Source organism: Megalops cyprinoides, chromosome 19 (assembly GCF_013368585.1).
Source record: "Megalops cyprinoides isolate fMegCyp1 chromosome 19, fMegCyp1.pri, whole genome shotgun sequence".
NCBI classification, from domain to species: Eukaryota; Metazoa; Chordata; class Actinopteri; order Elopiformes; family Megalopidae; genus Megalops; species Megalops cyprinoides.
The window spans coordinates 26,378,819-26,403,565 of NC_050601.1; the positions used below are offsets into that span (position 1 = coordinate 26,378,819).

General features: G+C 44.2%; 1 protein-coding gene across 1 annotated transcript; it reads left to right on the top strand.

Moving 5' to 3' along the window:
• The first annotated feature begins 239 nt into the window (after positions 1-239).
• Positions 240-24,321, top strand: vwa3a (von Willebrand factor A domain containing 3A). Its single transcript, XM_036552137.1, has 34 exons — positions 240-356; positions 744-796; positions 894-949; positions 1,432-1,531; positions 2,271-2,401; positions 2,681-2,794; positions 3,270-3,324; positions 3,422-3,523; positions 3,967-4,073; positions 5,604-5,729; positions 6,156-6,264; positions 6,375-6,440; positions 6,713-6,841; positions 7,152-7,293; positions 7,394-7,497; positions 7,960-8,040; positions 8,501-8,595; positions 8,809-8,928; positions 11,243-11,317; positions 11,541-11,682; positions 11,979-12,174; positions 12,578-12,648; positions 13,186-13,347; positions 13,940-14,027; positions 15,591-15,692; positions 16,166-16,263; positions 19,232-19,384; positions 20,120-20,228; positions 20,738-20,882; positions 22,053-22,197; positions 23,069-23,220; positions 23,803-23,926; positions 24,067-24,164; positions 24,250-24,321. The coding sequence occupies exons 1-34, from the start codon at positions 311-313 to the stop codon at positions 24,287-24,289; spliced, it is 3,636 nt and encodes a 1,211-aa protein (XP_036408030.1). The 5' UTR covers positions 240-310; the 3' UTR covers positions 24,290-24,321.
• Positions 24,322-24,747: the final 426 nt, after the last annotated feature.

A 24,747-nucleotide genomic window follows, 5' to 3' on the forward strand; every position in this document is an offset into this window, starting at 1 on the left:
CTCAGGCAAACAATGTACGGAAGTAGGCTACATGGCTGGAACGGCAGCAGATTAATGTAAATTTACCCCGGTATCCACTGTGCGCCATCTAAAAAGCCATTTAGTTAGAGATGCTCATTATTACACACAGTAACCAATCTCTGTAACCAAAAAAGAGATATTTTATTTCTGTGTTGCCATAAGCCCCTGTCTCTGAACGTGTATGCGTTGCCTTGGTGACAAAAAACACTGAGGAGGAGAAACCGATAGTTTCGTCTGCTTGACTTTACAGGTTTACACGCGTTTAAAACTTATATACTGATAAAATGAGATGAAATGTAAACGTGATGGAGAGGACCTGAATTATTCGGAGCGAGGTACGTAATGGTAGCTACTATCTAGTAGCCTAAGATAAACTAAGGTGGTTATGCGTGTGTATCGTGTAAAGTAGCTGTCAAGCTAGCTTCCTCTCTTTTATGAAAAATGTTACATAGAAGCTTTGTTATTTTACATGTCATTTTACTCTTTCATAGCAACGATAGCAATCACTTTGCTTGTGTAAACGTTCATCGTATTTACGTTACCAAATTCCCAACCATTATGCACCAAGTAGCCTAGCGAATGAATTGATTTTATGGGATGTCGCGCATTACTGTAACAGCATAGACAGAAAAGATACACAGTGACTGGCGACAAAATAAAAAATACCATTAGCGCCAAAAATTACGGGCATATGGTTTCAATGTCATGTATATTTTTTCCAGCTGAGGATCCCCCTCCCCGTTCTCATTGCAAGTCCGGACACCAAGGTTCTCAGGTACTTTATAATGGGGCTGGGGAAAGAACGTCATTCAGGTGAAGAATCAAAACGTCACAAAATATTGTTCACTCTTTTTTCCCCTCCGTTCTCACAGAGCAGTCAGGGGATGGCCGAAGATTTGGACAGAAAACTGCTCAGCGCGCCGTATGTGTAAGTTTGAATTCCACATTCCGGGTGTAAATCGTGATTGGAAAACGCGCAAAATGACCACGAAGTTATGTTCTAATTCACATCCATATCATCAAGGTCTACACCTCCTGTTTAGCAAAACCGGCATTTATCATTGTTTCTGAAAAAGACTTGCATTCTGGGCTGAGTTCATATATCTGAGGTTCCACTAAAGGTCTTCGAAGAAAATTTGATCCTTATTACTCTGGTGAATGTGACATTTGTTTACGATGCACGGGTTCGTTCTATGTTAAGTTCAACGTTATTAATCAACGCGTGCAATGCAGTATCTATCCAAGTACAAATACATTACACGTAACCATATCAGTTGTAATGGCTGATTTGTGTACACATTTGAAGGTATTCACTTTGTGATGCACTGTTTGGCTGAGCTTTAGAACGACAGCTGGACTCAGCTGAGTTATCGCAAGTGCCTGGTCTGTAAACTGTGTTCTGGGCTGCAGCGCTGAAACGAATCAAAGCGAGCCATTCTGGAGGGAGGTCTTCTGTGAAGCGGACGACGGGCTGCTGGTCACACATGTCAATCACACGCATGACCTGCTGGTGAGACCGCGCGTAAAGACACTATTTCCTTTTAAAATCTCTCACTCTGTTTTCGCGTCAAAACTAATGCCCTTCAGTCACAAGCTTAAGAATTTTATTGCGCTTATATGCTTGAGAATGTCCATTTAAGAATGTCGCAATCATAATTGATACGCCCAGAATCTTTGTAATTACTAATTATTCAAAAGAATGGTCTCTAACAGAAACAGGAAGGAGTGTGCCAATTTGTCAGTAAATAGAATGTCTTTGCTTTGTCAATCTTACCACGGTGGCTTGGTAGGAAAGACCATGGTGTTAACTCCCTGCAGCCTTCTTTGGGGACCTACCACCGTGTCTTGTTATTTACAGTGACCTCCCCCGCATAAACTGTTATGAGGGCAAACTTTACACGTGGTCAGGAAGCAAGGGTGAGGCAAAAATATGTGAAAATATTAGTACCATGTGTGTTCTCCATCCTTAAATTTCCTTGCTAGACAGGATGTGTGTGAGAAATGTACTGGGTGGTGGATCTCTAAGACCAGTGTTGGACATCATTGCAAGAAGCAGAAGAAAAAAGAAAAAGTTACATAATGCGTTATCCATTAGCCTTGGAGAAAACAGTACTAATTTTGCCAAATTACTTAAATGGGTAGTAAAAATCCATTTTCTTTTCTTGCTTTAGGATTGGTCAAAGAGTTATGAAGCATGTGGGTTGTGTGATGGTCCTAAATTAGTGTTCATTTGGGCTGTGGATGTGTAGCGGGTGCAGGGGCTCAGAGGTGGAGCTGGGGACAGGAGGAAGAGCACTGCCGAGTGGCTGGAGGACCACAGTGTTGAGAGCTCAGGGCTCTCACTCTCACACCTCCTCTCCCACGGCACTTGCACCCTCATGTAAGTGAATCAATTTGTTATTGTGGGGTAAGAACAAAATGCTTTGAGGGTACATCAAATGCAGGCCTCAGTAAAATCAGCAGTCTTACTGAGAGAGATAGTATTTATTTTTAAGAGCACTTTGTCTCAGAGTGGAAATATTTTTGTATGTCTCAGGCAGTAGGTAGTAGGATTCTAGTGAGCTGATTGGGCACAGACAGGCAGGTGGGTGCAGTGGCCTGTGTCCCAGTGCATCATGGGGCTGTGAATGGTATGTCTCCACTGCTCACTCTTCCCTAGTGATTTGATTGCCTCCTCCTGTATGAATGGTAGGACCGACGAAGAAGGCAATCCAAGAAGGAGACTGGAGATAAGTGCTGGAGTAGTCAGTGAGTTTAAGGCCCGCCTTCTCCAGTGAGTACTGCCCTCTCAGCTGATGTCATAATAAAGGCTCACAAACATGTTACCTTGGTGTGAACTGGTGTGACCACTGGAACTTACCCTCAGAGAAGAGGTTACAGTTCTGTGAAAGAAATAGATTTCAGTGATCATAGAATGTATATCACACAATAATGAAGACAGTTGTTGTGCTTTATAAGATCAGGTGCTTGTTGTTGCAGTTTCATTGGCTTTAAAGCATGTTAATTACTATGATGTAATAATGGCTAAGTGCATCGTTTAGCATGCAACTGTTCTTGGCCCCGTCAGTTGAGTATCAGAGCTGGGGACACAGGTAGTCCCCTCTGTTTCTTTACATTGAGCCATCAATGTAGTAATTAAGATCCAAAATGGCTTCCCGTGGTGGTGTAGCTGTCACGTTTTAGGCAACACCTAAAGAAACATGATCAGGATTAGCCTGTAACTCCAGTGGATTCTGCTGCCTTCCCAGTGTGATTGAGCTGTACCGCGCGAGGATAAAGTGGCTCACAGAAGGAAGCCTGAAGGTGAGTTTTAATGTCTCCGTTCGACTTCGCAGAACCACGTCTTCAGCTCTGCGCTCTGCCGTAGGCCTGCCTCACAGTGTCCCACCATGCCCCTCAGGTTTTCGGGTTGGTGAGGGGGTCCAGGGTGGGCGTCCTGGTGGATGTGGCTGATGCGACCTGCGAGCTGGGGAGACTGCTGGAGCTCCAAGGGAACCTCCTGGTAAGAAGATCCCGATACGCAACTCAGGAGGCTTCAGCTGCGGTGTGCCTGTAGACCATAGGAAGTGCTGCTGTACAAGCATAAAGGTTGTGTTATGTGTAGCAGCACACAGTGTGTATGTGTTGCAGGTAGTAGTGTAATATTTGTGGTTTATAGCAGTATTTTTGTGTTGTTCCTAGCAGTGTACATTTTGCGTGTTGTGTGTAAAGTAGTAGCTGTAGTGTAAAGGAGTGTGAAGTTTGTGTATTGTGTGTTGTTGTGTGTTCTGTGTGGCTGTATAATGTTTGCATATTGAATGATGGATTGTAAATACAAAGGTTTCATATTGTGTGTTGTGTGTCTAAAGTATAAAGGTTTATACTCGGTGTAAACTGTCTTGTGTGTAGCAGTGTAAAGTTTGTGTCGTGTGTTGTACAGCATAAAGTCTATTCTCTTCCTTTCAGCGTCTTATCGATGAGCAGCTCGGGTCCAGGAAGCAGCTGTACCCCATGTCCTTTGGCACGGAGGTCAGCGCACAGTGGAACGGCCCCAGGGATGCAAACAGCTGCAGGTGAGAGCCACACCTTCCGGAAGGAGTTCAGAGGTCAGATGTCAAAGAGCCATTTCTGAAGTCAAAATGAATGTTGAAGATGTTTTGAATTTTGAAAGATTCACTGTCAGAGAGTGATTCTGATTTGTCAGTTATGGCATTCTATGGTCTGTTATTTCTGAATAGCAGACCACTGCTATGAATAACAGACTGTTGCTATGGACGCAGTTCTGATCATAGACTCTGGAGGACCACATCCAATCATATCAATCCGCAGAAAGAAGTCCGGTAAAAAAGTTTAACAAGTGATAGTATCTATTTATCTTGGTCATTTTTAGCATGCCATTAATGCCCTCTTGGTAAACTAGAATTTGTAGCCAGTGAACAAACTTGCTTGATGGGTAACAAGCTAGCTAATTAGCAATAGGCTATCCAAATGAATATCTATTCCTAGCATAACTTGGTTGTGAAATGGGATCGCAGGGAGACCGAAATGTCAATTCTTTTGTAGCCAGACGAAAAGCTAGCTAGATAGCCAGGTAAGGTTTGATTTTAGTTAGTTAGCTTGGTGTAACATCGTTTTAGATTGATAAAGTACTAGAAATCATGACCTAGAATTTTATCAGTTAGATAGCTTGCTAGGTCTGTGCAGGTTGCTAAATAGAGAACTGAATGGATTTGTTAGTGTAGAAACGCAGAGTAATGGTTTACTTTTGCTAATGCAACCATGGTTTAGGAGAAGTGGTAGTCGTGACTGCATTGACTGCATCCGGCCTACTGGTGTAGTTAGCTGGCTAAGAAGCCACTGTTGAGTTCGTGATATGTTAGTGACTGGTAACGTTACTTTGTTGCGGTCCAGGATGCTGAGAAGCTTTGCATGGTAACACTAGCTAAAAACCACAGTCCTTGGATGGTGAAGCTATGAGCCGTGTCATTTTAAATCAAGTGCGTGTGGACAAACTATTTAGGTAGTCTAGTGGCCAGATAATAAGGGTTGGTTCATAAAATGTGTGTCAACTACAAAGCCCCGGCAAGAAGGAAATGTAGAGATGAATGAGGACAGAAACGTCAACATCAATATTCCCAAAGAAGTCCTATTTACCTTGTCTCACTTCACCATCAATGGAAATGTTAAGTTTAACGTGAATTATATCGCTAAGTAGGCTAATCTTAAGAAGGCTACAGAGTTTACGTTGCTATGGACACAGTTCCAACCGTAGAATCCAACTGACTGTTTTTTTAAATCAATAAATTGATTTATAAAATTTGATGATAAATTTTATTGATTTTTAAATCAATAAAATCATTTTAAATGAATATTTTGCGTCAAATTATTGATTTCTTTAGTAAGTAGCCGTGTAATAAGCAGAGTCTGCTTCACGTCGGGGTCCTGCATCACCCTGTCGGGATTTATTTCTCAATAATGACTGGTTCGCTGTACATTATCCCTTACTTGATATAACCGTATGGGGTGTGTTTAAGACCTCCTCCTGGAATACAGACATAGGAGGACAGAGGGATGAAGGTTGTCCTTTCTGAAATGTGCTTCAGGCTGAGGGAGATGTGCCAGTGGGTGCAGCAGCTCTGCCCGGGAGGCAGGTGCAATCTCCTAGGGGCCCTGAAGAGGGCTCTAGCCTGCAGGGAGCTCGACTCACTCCTCATTATCCTGGGCTCCAGGTAAACCCCAAACTATGTATCTCTGCATGAACTGATGATGGGTCACCCTAACTCATACTGATCCAGGATTGGCAGTGTGGAGCAATCTTTAAGAAGCTAGCCTTGTAGCCAGAGGTCCTCAGTTTCAATTTCTAAAGAGAGCACATTTGTTGAACCCTTGAAAAAGACACTCACCTTGAACATCTTCAGCAAATAGGCAGCTGTAGAAATGACTGTTGTGTAAACTATGCATGCCTTCCCGCAGGGGTATCTGTTAGGGAGCACTTATATATCACAGTTAAAGCTGTCCTCCACCCTTCCAAACAGGTGGTAAAATGTTCAAGTTGCAATTTTATGGAGCATTCTGATTATTTTTGTTTTTTGCCAATGTTATTTTACATTTTTACATTTTTTACAAGGTTATTTTTTACAATGTCTTTTTTTCAGTCCTGATCAGACCTCAGATGCTTTCTTTAATTTCGTGGAGCAGTGCACTCTGGGAAGGGAGCTGTCTGTGTTGGCTGTGGCCTATGGCAGTAGCAGTCATGTGACCATTGTGAGTAAATGGTGGACCTTGACTGGGTGTTAGAGTCATGGGGAGGGGGTTAGTGGGCAAAAAGGCGGGACTGTAATGTGTCATTTGTGTGTTATTCCTCCCAATCGCAGGGAGTGGTAAAAAGACTAGCAGAGGTCACCGGAGGTCGTTTTCATCTCTTTCCAGACAACGGACAGGTAGCTTCTCTTCTCACCATTGAACCTTTACATGATGACCACATTGTGAAGTCCTTAAATTTTCATTATATTCCCTCTTCTCCCTCTGTCTCTGTCTCCTCTGCTATGGAGTGTTATCTGATGCATTAAGATATGATGTTCCAAAAGAATGGGGTTAAAACTCAAAAGGTTCTCTCCCCCCCCCCCCCCCCCCCCCCCAAATCCTCCTCCCTCTTCTCTGTCCCCCTCCCCCTCTCTCTTTCTCCTCCCTCCCACCTCTCTCTGTGAGGCAGGGTGTGGTGGACAGCACTGACCTGGACCTCATGTGGAGGGAGGTGAAAATGGCTGGAGAGGTGCTGAGGGGCATACGGGACATGCAGCAGGGCCAGGTGCAAGACATGCTGGTGACTGTAGTACAACAGGTACTGGCTTCCCCTCTGGAGGTCGTTTAATTTCACTGCTGATGTGAAATACTAAATAGAAGTAGAAATTTTAAATTAAACAAAAAAATTCTATTTTTCACAAATCTAGTTTGTTTTGTGTTGATTGTTTTTGTACTTAATTTCTAGATATGGTTTCTTCAAAGCACGGAACCCATGAACCTAATGTATAGAATTTCAGACAGATCTCATATGTCAGGCTTCTTAAAATGTTGCTTTTCAGGCTTCATAGTAGGTCTTTTTGGTTTCCTGGTCTTTAAACCCTGTTGAACCATTGTGCTTCTCCCCACAGATTTCTGCTGATTTGCAGAACACCTTGCCTCTGTCCCACCTCCTTCCCAAAGCAGCCAATCATGATGTCCCGCTCTGCATTCAGAATCCTGGCTTCCTGCCCTCCACCTCAGCAGATTGGCTAAAGAGCCATGGGCTCAAAGGTAACACATGACGTGCTCACTGAAAAGCTTGTACTGCACAAACCTGATTGGCTACAGCCAACCTGATAGGCGTGGTCTGTCTCACTGTCTATTCCACCAGCTCAGGGCCTAGGGCTGTACCAGGTGCTGGCCCCCAATGCCTACTCTCTGCTCAAAGAGTTTGTGCCCATTCTGCGCAAGACTGTTAGCTCCACAGTTCATGAGGTACTGTCCCGACAACCTTCAGTGGGGTGACCATGGTAACCTTTCCATGCCAGACCAAAATCCAGTTTTTGGTCGCTCTGGGGAGTGGCTGTCCATAGAGGATGTGCCTCAAGCTCATGAGACATTATAGTGTTTTCAGTCAGTCAGGATGTGGGGTGCATTTTAACAGGCCATTGTTGGGGTCTTGTTGTATTACGAGCACAACTGGTTGTGCCTGATATTAACAGCTGTTCCCTTCTTTGTTATCCCCTCCCTCTCTACAATGGCTGCCTTTCTTTTATACCTCCATATCTCCATCCCCTCTCCCTCCATCTCTCATCTCCTTCTCCTCTCCCTCGTCTCTCCTACTCCTCTTGCTCCATCTCCTTCTCCTCTCCCTCCATCCCTCCACCTCCTCTACCTCCATCTCTCATCTCTCCATCCCCTCTCCCACGCTCCCTCACTCCCTCTTTGTGTCCTCAGAAAGCGATGGTGCAGTTTGAGTGGCATGATGGGACAGTGAAGAACGTGCACGTGGACCTTCCCCTGCTTTGCTGTTACCAGGTGTGCGAAGACAACCCTGTTGTCCACCCTTCCTCTCTGCTGCCTCCATCATGCAGCAGGGAGGTGCAGGGCGTACCTTTAAACTACAGTAATTATCCTCAGTTATGCTTGCAGGTTGTACTTGATTGTGTCTCATTAAAATGATTTGATTGGAGGTCCACGAAGGTATTCCTACTGCACTTAAGTAAAAAGGAGTTGGTGGCTCATGGGGGAATCAAACTTAATTTGTTGAGCTTTGCAATTACAATGCGCAGTCAAAAACCATGATCAATCTTAAGAGTTCTGCATCCTTCCTGTATCTTAGTTATTGGTTGCCCCTGGCCTCCACCCCTCTAAAGCATGTATGTGGTCCCTATTGCTTGTTTCACATTTCTCATATCCCCTCATATTTCCTTATGATATCTCTCTATGCCTCCCTCGCTCTGTCTCTCCCTCATGTTCTGTCTCTCTCTCTCTGCAGAAGCGGCTGGTCCGAGCGGTGCAGGTGCTGGAGAAGAGGGTTGCGTGGCTGAACAGTGGAAGCCGCCAGATCTGGGGGGTGGTGTGCGAGCAGAGGCAAGAATCTGTACCACTTCTGTACAAGAATTTTAAGCCGGTACCCTCTGCAGGCAGTGTCCCTACCTCAATGTGCTGTAAACTTTTATCCTACCTGAGATGAGGCTACTTAGGTGCAGACAGTGCACCGTTGATCTTGGTCAGGCTTTGAGGGAGCGAGTGGGAGAGCTCTGCAGGAATAGAGGGTCACGTGGTGTGTTTGTGCCCCTGCAGGGTGATGCTGCTGGTGGATCTGTCCCAGTGGAACGCTCCATACCTGCTGCACATCCAGCTGTCTCTCAGACTCCTGCTGGAGCAGCAGCTGGCCAACAAGCACCTCATCAATGCCATCGCGTAGGGAGAACGCAGATGCGCAAATAGACACACACACACACACACACATATACACACCAATGCACACACATATACATATATACACTAGAGTTGGGACCTATCCGATACTGACGTAATTCACTCATTGGATATCGGACTGACCTTACTGATCCACGTACCGATCCAGATTCCATAGTCTGATGTTTTTATGAATTATAAATATGTAGCCTAATAATGCAATTTTAAGCCCATAGCCGAAATGTTGTAGCACAAATTAATTAATTAATTAGTAATTAAACAGTTCTACAAAGATATCCAGTAGTTCGCTCTTTTTTTTTTGTCTCCCAGAAGAGGCGGAGGGCTGGACCATTAGTCTGCAACTGAGTGAGCTAGTAATGTTAACAGTTGGCTATCAACTCAACATGTCCTTAGTTTGGAGATATTTTAGTCTCGAAACACAGAAAAGCAAGACAGCAATCTGCAATGCAAACTGGATTTGACTGTTCAATATGGAGATTTGACACCTTTTTTTATACAGACTATCTGGCAATCAGAAAATCCATTGGCATGAGTTTCAGTGATGATTTCGACCACATTAACATAGTCAAAGGCAACAGAGTCATGGGAATAGATTTTCGAGCATTTAACCCTTTCGCGCATACAGTCACACCGGTGTGATTAGCCGTTTAGCACGTATGCTAAAACCGGTGCGATTAAAAAACTAGATTGGAAAAATTCTAGCTAATTTTAGCTTTAAGGAAACAGCGATTTAACATTGAAAAATATAGCAAATGCTAACTGAAAACTATGAGAAGCTTAATAACGTTAATGAAAACATATCGAACCATGTAATGTAACAGGTGCGCTATATAGCATAAAAAATAAGTTACATGCGTAAGGGTTAAACTACAGTTCAAATAAATCGCTTTGGAATACATTTAAATTGAATGCATTTTTGTACATTTTTTGCACTTTTAATAAGAAGTGCTGTGTGGTTTACTACAACCTCATGTAACCTTACATATAATACCAACAACAACAACAACAACAACAATAATAATGATAATAATAATATTCAAGAAAAAAGAGCTCTAGTATGGCTATCGGCAGATATCCAAATTCAGATATCGGAATCGGATCGGAACTGAAAAAAAGTGGATCGGTGTATCTCTAGTATACACATAAACACACATAGTAGTGCCCACACATATAAAGCAATGCATGCATGCACACACTCACACACATATATGTGCACACATACACACACACACACATGTATATGCAGACAGACACACAAGCCCTCACACACATACATAAACAAATTCATAACAATCATATATAAATACATACACATGCAAACAGTCACACGTAAGTAAAAACACTGCAAGTACGCACACACATGCGCTCACCAACTTAAACACACAAATTATCACGTAATTCAAGTGGTACAACACCAAATCTGATTTAACACCAATAACCATCCCCTGAACACTCGACCACACTGGTGTGCTTCCTCTGCTGGGTTTTGCACTATTATGCCTATTTTGGTTTTCTCTGTGAGAGAATATGAGGTGAATTGTCATAATGCAGTCATATTAAGACATGCATCCACAGAGACATCGGAAAAATGTATAACCCCATCACATGAAGAGGGCCATGGAATGCATTTCCCCAAATGTCATGTTCTGACACACAAGCACGTTGCGCCTGTCAGATCCAGAGACCGCAAGGTTTCTCTGAGCATCACACACAGAGGAAGAGCCTGCATCTATTACTGTGCTTCCAAGGCAGTCTGTGCTAATGGAACCTGACAGCCGTATGGCAGACATTACTGGACAGCGCTGCTAGTGGATTGCTTCTGGTCATCTGCCTATCGCACAACCAGGGCTGGACTGTTGTTTCATTTCAGCCTGTTTTAGTCTGATACTGCATTAACTGACATTTAATTAAAACTGAACCAAGTCTTTAGAACAGTCTGAATGGCTGTTGTTTTCGCGTCCAGCCCAAACATGTGGAAATTGCTTTTATCATCTGGACCAACGTGCACACCTTTTGAGCAATTCTTTAGCAGTAACTGCTCAATCCTATTCAGTTAGCATCTCATTTTAAACAGACAATAGCACCTCCATTTGTAGTAATACCTTTTTTTCAATAATAGCTTTGAGCATTTATGTTATTTTGTGGGTCATATTTTCTTTCTTTGTTCTCTGCCTCACATCACAAGTAAAATGGAATAGGGCGCTTGTCAAAAAGCAATCAAGACAAAGTTAAAATAACCGCAGAGGCTGTTCTGAGAGAAAAATGTGTTTTTATTTGTTGTTGAACTTTGGGTCAGCTTTGGCGGAGATATGAAGCCCTGGAGGGAGGAGATGGTGGAGGCCAGCCCCCAGAACCTCCAGGACATATGGCGGTAGGTGGAACTGCCCTGTGCATGGGTGGAGGAAGGAACTGTGTCACTGGGTCTACCAGCTGAACGCCTCTTTAATTGATCTTCCTCCATTTACATAATTGTACTTATTCTAGTTTAAGGTGAGGTTATTGTACGTTCCTTAAAATGCTCTCTGTGGAGCCTCCTGATTTGGCTGGGCGACCTTGGAGGTCAAAGGTCACAGAGGTCAGGGGATGTTTTCCAGGTGGGTGCAGGGATTGCAGTGCGAGGGGAGCCGGAACATGCTGGGAGCTCTGAGGCGTGCTGTCGAATCCGACCTGCAGGGGGCACCAGACCAGTCCCAGGGGATTTATCTCTTCACCAGTGGGATACCTGACCAGGACATGGTGAGAGCTGTAATCAGCTTTTTTACTGTATCAGACAAAATGCAAGACTCTGTTTGGTTCCCTCTGCTGGCTGAATGGCATCACTGAGGCTGCATGGAACACATATTCAGCACATGATGGGAAATCTTTCTTATAAAAGAGCAGATACTGGTATGAAACCTGTTTCCATATTGCATACTCTTCTGTTACATATTCTTTATTTTGCAAAGATACAGACTTAGTGGCAGGGTGTTCTGTGAGTGTGTTTGGAGTTGTTATATGACCACCCTCCTGGGGCACACTGCTGTTTCCTCCAGGCTGCAGTGGCGGGGTACATCTCCGAGCGGTGTGGGGGCTGTGACCTGCGGCTCCACATCTGTCTGTTTGGCGGGGGGCAGACCTTGGTGCCCAGCTGCCCCCCGCCCCGTTTTGCCACCCCCTCTGAGACCGCCGACGCCTTGAGGAACCTGGCACATGTTAGTGGGGGGCGCTTCCACTGGTTCAGTGAAACAGGTACCCCCTGCCCCACGACCCCCAAAAAAATATGACCACTCACATTGTGTCACTGCTGCTTCAATCCATGAAAAAATCCCCTTCGAAAAAAGGTTTCCCCCTGGACTGTCTTGTAAGAATTATGAAAACATTGCAAACTGTGTGATTGGAAGCACAGCACGTAGCATTGATAAAAAAGCTTTATGAGGGGCCATTGATTATGAATTATGGGGAATTTGTACACTGTAGTGTAGGTGGGAGCACATCTAAGCTGTGTTTAAGTTCTGGTACTCTCCATGTCTCGCATTTCCTGTAAATTTGTAAGTCGGAATGACTCTGCTTTTCAGTGGTTAATATCAGCTAACCCTCCACCCCATATCCCTACTCCCACTCCCTCTCCTCCCCATGTCTCTTTCCCCTGCAGGTATTGTAGAGAGCGATGACATTAAGGCCTTAATGGCAGAGATGGAGAAGGCAGCTGGTTACTGGCAGAAGGTGAGTTAGCAGACCAAGGCTGGGATAGCAGAACGCTCTGCCCCCGACAGGACTCTGTCTGTTTATGGTCCTGATTCCCTAAAATGGTTTTGCTTTTCATTTTAGCTTTTCAGCATATACTTGCAGTGCATAAAAAACTATGGCACTATTTTGCAAGATGGAAAATTCTCAAATGCTGGAATAACATTATATGAGGCTGGATGTTTACTGTGCATTTGCTTCTCATTTTTGTTACAGGCACAGTCTGTGACAATGAAATTGAATTATTAAAAGTGACCATTCAGATGATGGAAGGAGGTGTATAACTTATTATTGATTGTGTTATCTGCAGACGTCCTTGTCTAGGCTGAATTGCATAGCTTTCATGTCACAGACTCACCCATTTATACAGGTGGATATAGGCACTGAGGCAAATGAGGTTAAGATCCTTTCTCAAAGCGTCCAGTAACAATTCCCTACATGGTATGTGATCCTGTGACTTTCTGATTGCTGGTAGAGCTGTTGAATTGCTAGGGGGCACTGTCTCTGGTTGTTCAGTGCTCTGTGCTGGTGGAGTCCCTGACGCAGAGAGCAGACTCTAAGAGGTCCAGTGAGGAGGCCTCGCTGGAGGGCAAGAGGCCGGCTCTGCCTCTGGAGGCCTGGAGACACAGAGAGACCCTCCCTCCACCACGCCCCACCGCCCTCACACTCGCCAGGCTGGTCAGAGCACCACACTCCTCTCCCTCTACATCTCTCCTGCTGTGTCTCTCCATCTCTCACACTCCTGTCCCTCTATCTCTATATCTTTCCTACTGCATCTCTTCATCTCCACTGCTCTCCTTTATCTCTCAATCTCTCTTTTATCTCTCCATCTGTCTGACTCCTTTCCCTCTATCTCTCCCTCTATCTGGTTCTCCTCCATTTTTCCATCTCTGTGCAGTTTCCTGCTCCAGCAGTGTTTGGTAAATGCTTGTATGAATCATAAGCCACGTGTCTACTGACCCACTTCAGCTGTAGGTCAGCTATGCTGGAGGTGTTTCTGTCACAAATTTACCAGGGCTGACAGCTTGTTGGCCAACCCTGCATAGCTGCATTAGAAAAGTGCAGATGCATTCAACAGATACCCTGTTTGAAGAATTTTCGTCTAGTCAGCATTGTTACGGAACTACACACTTATAAAATACTGTCTGTCATTTGCACAGAGCTGGAGACTACATGGCTGTAATACACAGGGCTGGATTTCATTAAATACGGTGTGGAACACTTTTAGAGGTTCTTGCCTTGAAGGGGGTCTCTTCTCTCTCACACACAGCAAGCAAAGGAGGTGAAAGGGGAGGACAGCGCACCTCAGAGAGCCCTGATGTGGCGTCCAATCAGTGCCAAAGCCGCTATCCCTCCAGGTGAGTGTGCACAGATTGGGCTGGCCTCCGGGGGGCGCCAAAGGGCTGAGACCAGGCCATCTGTCACTCTGTTCTGACTCTGATGGGCTGTGAAATGTTCTCCTCTCTCAGGGTGACAGGCCTTGTCGTGAAGGATGTGCATTTTGATTTTTGAAATTTGAATATTCTTTCACTCCCAAGAAAATCATGGAGCCTATCTTTTTCCACAAACACCGTAAGAAACTCCGTCAGTCGAATTTTATTTGCTGTGGTGCATTTTTACAGCTCAATTGTTAAAGGGCAGACACTTGAATGCTCCTGTACTGTCTGTGTAAAAAATGACCCATCTTAAAGAGATATGTGTCTTCTTTCCTGCAGGAAGATAGTAAAGTCAATGGATTATGGATGTGATAATATTGATGAGAAATAATGAAATGTTTTTTAAAATCTTTTGTAATTTGTAACTTACAAGCAAATACCAATCAATAAGTGATTAAGGAGTTTCAGGGTCAAATAAAAAATTATAGGATAAATAAAACTGTTCAGTATAAGATACAGAAATAGCAATTTTCTCATTTTTGCATTTTGGCTAGGAGTGAGAATCAGGCCACACAAGACTTCACACCTCAGCTTATAAATACCAGGCTGTCAGACTCAGTCACACTCTTACTTGCGTAATAGCAGTGTAATATATAGTTATAGTTACATGGGTAATAGCAGGTCTATACAACAGACTGTGGAACAGATGCCTTCCCATGTTTTTCCTATTTTGAAATGAAAAATAATAATTATATGAGACACACCGGCTGATACAGTGAACAAAATGAAACCCAGGGAAAGATTTTCATGACTCAACCAAACACTTACAAATTAGTCTTGTAAGGGCCATTGACCTAGTGTGTGCTTGGCACGTCCAACCAAATTCTGTCACTAGGGGGTTGATTTCCATGTATTGACTTCGCCCAGAAACCTCTGAATTAATGTAAGCCTGAAGTTATACATGCATGTCATATAATAACTGTGTGGCAAAATACTGCGCAGTAGATGTTCAGTGAACAGCTGTAAGAGCACTCTTAAAGGAGTAGACCTTATAACTGTTGCTCTTTTTGATCTTTGGTGTCCTGTGGCTGATAAGATAAGATAAAATAAGAGACCTTTTTTGTCATTGTCCAGGACAACAGAATTGCAGAAGTATAGGCTATAGTCTTCATGGCTCTCATTTCCAGCCAGTAGATTATATTTGACAGTCCAGCTGGGATGAATCAGAGTATATTTGACAGTCCAGCTGGGATGAATCAGAATGTAAGGCCGGGTGAGGTTGCAGCTGGATGATGAATGCATTGTTGTCCTTAAGGTTACAGCCAGATGATGGATGCATGGTTGTTACGGTTACAGCTGGATGATGAATGCATGGTTGTCGTTAAGGTTACAGCCAGATGATGGATGCATGGCTGTTACAGTTACAGCTGGATTATGCATGCCTGATTGTTGTTACAGTTACAGATGGATGATGCATGCCTGGTTGTTGTTACGGTTACAGCTGGATGATGAATGCATGGTTGTTGTTCCTGTCTTTCACCTCAGCACAGCCAATGAGTGGCTGGAGGCCAGCATCTAGTGGAGCCAAACAGAGGAAGGCCTTGGTCTCCCATTCTGTGTTTTACACTGAGGAAGGCAACAACCTCGGTAAGAGCGAGTGAGTGAGTGTGTGTGTGTGTGTGTGTGTGTGTGTGTGTGTGTGTGCGCGTATGTGTGTGTATGTGTATATTTGTGTATCTACATATGTGTGTGTAGTTTAGTGATAGTAGTGTAGCATAGTGGTTAAGGAGCAGGACTTGTGCCCAGAAGGTTGCCGTTTCAATTCCCCACTGGGGCACTGCTTCTGTACCCTTGGGCAAAGTACTTAACCCACAATTGCCTCAGTAAATATCCAGCAATGGAAAACATTGTAAAAAAAAAAAGTGTAACTGATGTAAGTTGCTTTGGATAAGAGCATCTGCTAAATGCCAATAATGTAATGTAATGTGTGTTTGTGCATGTACATGTGTGTATTTGTGTGAGGGAGAGAGTGTTTTGTGAATGGCTTCTCAATTTCAGTAAATTTTCAGTAATACCTTGTAACTTGTAATAATATTAATTAATGATATTTTTTAATTGAGGGTTCATCTTTAAGAAATATCCGAAAGTGAAAAGTGTGCGGAGGTCTGTCCCTTCTGTGACTCTGCCTAAGGCAGAGGACCTTTCCTCAACCAAGCAGGTACATGGGAAAATCGCTTTTGTTGTACACTCATGACAACTTCATTCTGGAATTGGCTATTGGGGGCTTCCATGCGAACCCCCCCCTTTAAAATAGCTACACAGTGAATTTCCTTTGTTATTTTAAATGATTCCTTGGTATCATTTCATATTTTTAGCAACTTTTTTCCTGATGGTTCTCACTATGCTAGAAATGGGCAGGCTGTTTTCAACTGGAGTAGCACATCTGATCATTCATATTCCTAAGCCAATGCCCTGATTGGCTGATAATACTAGTGAAAGCCCAGGCCTACTCTAAAAAGAACAGATTGGGATATATTAGGAAGTGCAGCATCTATTTTTGATCTATTCTGCAATTAGTCATCCTATGAATGCTGTTACTTGTTCACAAGGAGTTGTTATGAACACTAGCTAACTGGCAACTATATACCAAGCACACAGAAACATCACCACTCTAGCCTCACACTGAAGAAAGGGTTTAGCTAGCTAACATTAGGAAGGGTAGCTAGCCAAGTGAAATAGAAACAATGGCTGCATCCGAATACTCATACTGTGTTAGCGCTGGTGATCGGGACACAAACGTGGACCGCGGGATGCTCCGGTTCCAGGCGATTATTAGAAAGGGACAGGCAGTTTGTAAATCCAGGGACAGGCAGGGTTCAAAACACAGAGAGGCAATCCGGGGGCAAATCCAAAGTCGGGAGTCAGGGAGAACAGGGTCAGGAATCAGGCAGGCGAGTGGCAGCGAACATCCAAACGGCAGGCAGGAATCGTGGTCAGGAAATAGGCAGGATCGGCAATGGAGCAGTAAATCACAAAAACAAAGCGCGGGGACGAGACAGGTGAAACACACTGAAACGAACTAGCAACAAGACACAAGAGACACGCAGGGAAGATATAGGGCTGGGGTAACGAGGAGATGGGAAGCAGGTGAGCAGGCAGACAGGTGCAGGCAATGAGGGAATCAGGTGGGCGGGGACCAGGCGGGGAGCAGGGCGGGGCAGGAACACAAGGAAAACAAAAGCACAAGGACAGGGAAAACAAAAACACCGCGGCTTAAGGGGGCGGAGCCCTGACATACTGCCATACTATATAGTATGCAAAAAGCAGTACGTCACAATCCGTAGTGTGTCCGAATACTCAGTAGGCATTTAATAGTAGTCGAATGGTACCCGGATGACCTACTGCATTCATTGAAATTTTGAAGTATGCAAACGTACTACACTACGCTATCCTATAAGTTGGATAAGTTCAGCTGGATCCCGAATAACCGAAGAAGAATTCCCTGGGAAAAAGAGAAAGAAGATGGCAGTCAGCTTGGTTAAGCTAACAAATAAATTGGCTTGTTACGTAACATTAGCTTTTCGTTTTACCTCAGGTTGACAGTCAGCTAAGTAAAGCAGACTGATTTTTAAAACATGTAAACATGTAAACATCTGGGTCAAAGGACAGCTAAGATGGCAGCGGAGTACATCCCAGTTGTGTCCTTACTACTCACTTGCATACTCATAGCACGTACTACAGTAACGGACGGGTAGTAGGTTCTTAACCAACGTTAGTGCATACTGAGTATTCGGATGCATCCCACATTGCTAGGTTGGCTAACTAGCTACCAGCTACCATGACATAGCACGTCTTTTGCTACTACCCAGACATAAGCTGGAGTTCTTTCTTGCACAGTTGTCGTTCTCTTTTCACTGTTCCTACCATTATTTACATTTACATTTACATTTATTTATTTAGCAGACGCTTTTATCCAAAGCGACTTACGAAAGTGCATACAGCAAGTATAGCGACAGTACGGGGACAGGATGTGTACAGTTCCACAATGAGACAGTTCTCAGCTGAGAGCAGGCCCGTGACGTGCGAGCAATGTACTCCTTGAAGTCCAGGTTACTGTCGAGGATGATGCCCAAGCTCTTTGCTGACTGAGAGGATGGTATTGTGGTGCCATCGACGGTGATGGAGAGGTCATGCAGGGGGGAAGGGCCGGCTGGGATGAAGAGCAGTTCCGTTTTACTGAGGTTCAGCTTCAGGTGGTGGGATGTCATCCATTTGGAGATGTCAGCCAGGCATGCAGAGATTCTTTCGTTGACCTGGGGGGTAGAGGGAGGGAAAGAGAAAAAGAGTTGGATGTCGTCAGCATAGCAGTGATAGGAGAAGCCATGTGATTTGATAACTGAGCCAAGAGAGTTGATATAAATTGAGAAGAGTAGGGGTCCCAGTACTGAACCCTGTGGAACTCCTGTAGTGAGGGGGGTGGGTGCAGAGGTGGAGCCTTTCCAGTAGATCTGGGAGGATCTACCAGTCAGGTAGGACGTGAACCAGGAGAGGGCAGTTCCAGAGATGCCCATCTCAGACAGCTTTGATAATAGTGTCTGGTGGTTGACTGTGTCGAAAGCAGCAGAGAGGTCGAGGAGGATTATAATACTAGCTAGCCACTAGCTCCAGTCACTCATTGTATTTGTTCATGCCGAGAGTATTGCAAGTTGTGTGCAGTACTGTTATGCTGTGGAAATGTATTTCTCAAGAAAATTTATTTGTTGAATGCTTCCCATTAGCTACTTAGCAAACCATGATGTTGCACTAAACCGAGTTATGTTCGTTACCTAGCAAGCAAGGCTTTATAGCAAACACAGATTTATTAACACAAACACAACCCTAACAAACGAAGATTTATTTCCCAATGAGCTGAAACTGAACAGATAATAAGTTAGCTACTTACAGATTGCATGTTTATAGTTGGGTCCAGATTGTTACTCTGTTTCAGGATCAACTTTCTGGCAAATCTAGCAGGAGGATTTTTTCCAACAGCAACCACAGCAAACCAGCATTGACCATAGATGTCATATTTTGACATATATATCAGTGTGCAAGCATCATGTAAAACCCAGGGAACCATTTAGACTGCATAGCCCCTTTAACCGCATGTCTCTGTCTGCTGTCCCTCTGTGTCCCCGCGCTCCCAGTGGCTGAAGCAGTTTGGCATCAAGGCGCTGAAGCTGGATTTGGACAGGCTGGCCTCAGGACCCGAATGTGCGCACCGCAAGAGAGTGGCATCGGCCACGCAGAACACCGCTGGCACCAAACACTGCAGCGTCCTCCCCAGTATCCAGATCAACGTGAGCACGGCTGTTGGGGAAGATCTGGGCGAAATTTTGCGGGGGGTCGGGGGTCTCTCTCCAGGGTGTCTCTCTCCAGGGTGTCTCTTCAAATGTCATACATTCAGATGCTGGCTTTGATAGCCCTGTTGTGGATGGAGTGTTGGGCCCTGCAGCTGTGGGTCATGAGTATGAATCTCAGGTGATGGGATGCTGGTGCTATAATGTTTGAGTGAGGAGCTCTAAAGGTAAAATCCCAGCTTTGTAAATGAGCTGCTGAGCGTACAGTGACTGCCAAAATGTGTGCCAAGCTCCCTCATAAAGGAACCTGACATTACATTAGCTGAGCAGACACTCTTAACCAAAGTGACTCATGTAGCTTACACTTTTTACGTGTTAACCATTTATACAACTGGATATATACTGAGACAATTCTAAGAACTTGGACCAAGCATATGACAGTAGTGGCCCACCTGGGTATCCAACTGGCAACCTAATACTCCCAACCCCTTCTCCTTACTACTAGGCCACATTCCTGCCACAGATAGATCACATAAGTAACACATATAATAACAGTGCTGTAGGAGACAGAGAGAGTTAGCATTGGTCTGTTGAGGGATGAGTCAAATACATGCAGCTTTGAAAAAATCATACATCTGAATTTTATGTAATCATATGGCATAAAATAATCTGGAAAGAATCAGTAGTGTGGTGCGTGATGGTTGTGAGAGTGCATATTCATCTCATTGTGTTCAGGGCACAGTGAAACACCTCCAGGTGACCCCACGGGAGCTTGATCAATACCTCACCCAGACCGAGAGACTTCTGCACCGCTACAGGCAGAGGATGCAGTGGCTACTCTGTGGTAAACTGTTGTCTGACTGGCCCCTCTCTGATAGGGTGCCATCTAGTGGTCTGATCTCTAATTGGCTACTTCATGGTGGGCTCTTGTCTGAAATGCTCCTCTCATAGTCTACTGTCCAATGGTTTGTTCTCTGATTGGCTTCTCCCTGATAGGCTGCTGTCTGGTTGTCTGCTGTTGTGTGATTGGCTGCTACTGGTCTTCTCTCTGACCGGCAACTATGTAGTGGTCTGTTCTCTGATTGGCTGCTCTGCAGAAGACTGGCTCCTTGGTTTATAAAATTGATCTAGCCTGAGAAAAACAAATATCCATCATGTAAAACTGGACAAATCTGACCTCTTGTCAAAATGAAAAAAATGCATTTCCTCTGTGTAATAAATCCTATTACATCTGTTTCCTTTTATCCAATATAAAACAGACACTAAAGCAAACCACAATATGGGTGTGTCAGTTGCGTCAGATGTAACTTCCTGTTTGTTCCTGTTTGGCCGCTGGTTGGGCGTGTCCCTCAGGCAGCCGCCGTGTCTTCGGGACGGTGCTGGAGCAAGATGTTTGCATCCTGCTGGACACCTCTGGGTCCATGGCCACTTTCCTGCCTGAGGTCACGAAGGAGCTCACCTCCCTGATCTGGGATCAGCTGCACCGGAACAAAATCAGGTGAAGTGCCTTCCTCCTTCTGGCTACTCCTGCATTCACAAGGGGAGCTTTTGGGGTGCCTCCATGACAACTGCTTAGAGTCACTTCACCACCTTATACTGTGTTTCAGTCAGTTATGCAAGTCAATGATCCTGAGAAAATATTTGGCCTAACATGTATGAATTAACACCATTGATGGCGTCTCCTGTAAGGTGACTTTACTTATCGTATCAGTTCTTGTGGGACCCAGAATGACCTGCATCCCCCGTTTCGATCCTGATCTGCGCCCTGCTTAATTTCCACATTCCTTCATTCCCCTGTCTGAATTTTAAATACCGCTCTGACTGGACAGAGAGAACTCTCCCCTCAGCCTGCGAAAGCTGGTGCATAGACTTATTTACTGGAAGCATACATAAACATGCACATTTCAGCCAAGTGGAGCAGGTAAACACTGCATCTTTTCATGTGAGTCAGGCTTCCAAGTGAAATTCACAGGCACACTGACTGAGGTGTGTGTGTGCATCATATAGTTACGGATACAAGAAGATCTTTTCACAGCTTTTAGTTATAAAAATTACTTTATTTGTCCATTTTTGACGATTTTTGAATGCCTAAATCACCTCTAATTAATTAGACCATATCACCAGATATGGGTCACAATATTTGGTTTGTCTGAATGTTACTTAGCTGATTTTTGATACACATTTGTGGTGCAGGTGAACTAGCTGTGAAGACAAAAAAGCTTGCCATGTTTTTTGTTTCATTTCTGTAATTACATTCATTACATTACTTTACAATACATTCATTTAGCAGACAGAGTGACTTCCAGCATAGAATTGTTTTTGTTTTGCTAAATGTGAGTTTATACGCGATTTACATTCAGTAAAGATAGTTAGTGTTGTCCTGTTTTTGCAAGTTTTCATGCTGCCTTATTCGATGCACTTTGTAAGTTGCTGTGGATAAGAGTGCTTACTAAATGCCTGTGTGTGTGTGTGCGTGTGTGCATACGTGCGGGTGTGTATGGGGGTGTGTGGCTGTGTGTATATGGCTGTCTGTATGTGTGTGTGCATGCAAATGCATGTATGTGCGTGGGTGTGTGTGGCTGTGTGTATGTGTGTGTGTGGATGTGCGTGTGGCTGTATGTATGTGGTTGTTTGTATGGATGTGTGTGTGCGTGCATGTGTGTTGCAGGTTCACATTGCTGGCGTTCTCAGGGGAGGTGAGAGTGTGGCGCCCTGGCCTGACTGAGCCCGCGGAAGAGGCATGTCATGACGCGGTGAAGTGGGCGTGTCAGCTCTGTGCCCACGGGGGCACCTGCACCCTCCAGGCCCTACGGGTGAGCCAATGCACCACCCACATACCCCACTGAATGCTTTCAGTGGTCATCTGATTCCCTCAATGAGACAGAATCATCTGACGCTGCACACAGAATACTATTCCACAGCTTTCTAAATATTGTCTTTGATTTCACGTCTGGTGTCATTTTGAATGCACTTCACTTGTTACTTGCTTTAAATTGCACCTGCTCTAAAATATAAAAGCTCCCCTAGTGTCCCTTAATTGTTACCCACATTCAATTAAAGGTCATTCATTTTGTGAGGTATTGAAACTGCTTGAGGATAACTATATCACAAGGCTTAGCATTAACATAAATGAGACTTTTGTTGCCAAGCAGTAAGTGACTCTTTATGACTGGTAAGTGTAGGACGTGGGAGGAGTTCAGTGCGTCAGTTGTGTCAGTCACATTTACGCTCCACGTCAGGCTATGAGGATCTAAACAATAGATCCACTTTCCACTGCTCTCATTCTCTCTGCCTCTGTTCTCTGATCCAGCTGTTGTGATGTAGGTGTCAGCTTGTCTCCCGAATGTCTCATTGTTTTTAAACCTTTACAGTTCTTACTGCAAACCTTTTCTTTTACCTCCTTTTCTCTCCCACATATGTGTGCTCACACACACACACACACACACAGACACAGACACACACACACACACACACACACACACACACACACACACACACACACACAAACACACACATTCATGGATGCAATCTTTCCAACTCTTGTCTCTTGGACAGGAAATGGAGACTCTGAGACAGGCCTAATGATTTCTTAGAAAAACCTATCTGGAGATTGGTTTCAAAAAGTATTGGTTTCAAAAAGTATAATAAATGGGAAAACATTCGGCTCTGTTTGCGTGTCCCCAGGTGGCCTGTGGGCTCGGGGAATCACTGGGGTGCTACCTGCTCAGTGATGGGAAGCCAGACTCCAGCTGCAGCCTGATGCTGCAGGAGGCAAAGCAGATGACCACAGGGAGGGACATCACCATCCACACCATCTCATTTAACTGCAAGGACAGGTACTGTCAGACACTGCCCCCTCCCATGCACACGCACACATGTGTGTATGCACAGACCCCTCCTGCACTGTGCAAATTTGCGTCCTAGCCCTACAGCCCCACAGGGAAGTGTGCATGGCCCTCACACTATGTCAATCAGTGCCATCGGTGTGGTGTTATATGGATTATGAAGACCACATGATTTCACAGAAAATGCTGAACTAAAACACTAAATACACAACATAAGGCACTATTTTCACAATGCAAAATCATGCAGAGTGAGTTCAGTCCCAACCCTCACTCTCTGCTGTGCAAAAACTGCCAACAGTTTCCAGGTTGCCATTTTTGTCCTGCTAGCGCAAGTGCTTTGCATTGGTGGGTAGTGGTCAAATAATTTAGGGTGCAGTTGTGAATTTTTTGGGTGAAGTGGTGTTTTTGTCACATATTTGCTCTAAGCAGAAAGCTCAGCAGTCTCTGGAGTGTTTCTGCCAATAGCACAGGAGTAGCTGTTTTATAAGAGCAGTGTTTTTCTGATTTTGCTGCTTCCATAATATGTGATCACTGTGTTTGATGTTGACTCCTTGCTGGGTGTTGCGCATACAGCACAGCTAATGAGTTCCTGAGGAAACTGGCTCACCAGACAGGTGGGCGGTTCCATTGTTGCCAGGGTGACGTGGACGCAGCGGCTGCCAGCAGGAAATTGATGAACAGGTTGAGTGAAAAATCTGTGAGTGTTTGATATAAAAAAATTACTATTATCAGTATTTTTATAATTATTGCAATATTTATTCATTCGGCAGACACCCCTATGTTTTAAAATAACTGTCATCCCTGAGTCATTTTGTGTTTCTCTGTGTGTATTGGTAGGAGCCCATTTTTCCTGCCCTGGAGGGGGATGATTTGAGAAGGTTGGCCGAAGAAATCGACAAGTTGAGACATTACCGGACGCAGGCCGCAGCTTTTCGGTTGGTGTCAGGCTGTAAAATGCAGTCATTTTTAAAGAGGAATCATCTTATTAATAATTAATGCAGGATCTTTTTCATTTTGCAGGAAAATCCTTTTGGAGAAACAGAATCCCCTGAAGAACTAGACCAAGGATTTTACATCCCAGACATCTGCGAGCGTTGTGGCTTTCTCTGTGACTTTGAATTTGGATTTTGAATTTTGCAACTAGTCTGTAAAAATTTAGAATTTTGCAACAACTTTTAACCACCATGATGTGTTTTTCATGCACTTAAATGGAAAAAACAATCTGCGCTATAAAAATGAAATGAATTGACCTTAAGTAGTGTAATTTTCTGTTTGTGAATTATGATTCTGATAGGTATGGCAGGAAAAACTAGAAGCCTCTTCAAAACCATGGCAGGTTTTGGCAAAGGTATCTCATAAAGGGTATTGGGTGGTAGGAGAACTGCTTAGGCGAGCAAAGGAGCATTGGGTCCCTCTGTAGCTGGGGGGTGTGCCAACTTCTCTTCTGTTGGGATCTGTACTATTGGCTCCTCGAGAAATAAAACTCCATCATCAAAACTGGAATTTCATCTGTTTTCC

What these genes read in the sequence shown, in the direction of transcription:
- vwa3a (XM_036552137.1), top strand. Translation starts at nt 311, where the DNA reads ATGAAATGTAAACGTGATGGAGAGGACCTGAATTATTCGGAGCGAG. An exon ending in TTAGCTCCACAGTTCATGAG is followed by an intron (nt 7,498 to 7,959) that starts GTACTGTCCCGA and finishes TTGTGTCCTCAG; the next exon opens with AAAGCGATGGTGCAGTTTGA. An exon ending in TCATTTAACTGCAAGGACAG is followed by an intron (nt 23,221 to 23,802) that starts GTACTGTCAGAC and finishes TTGCGCATACAG; the next exon opens with CACAGCTAATGAGTTCCTGA.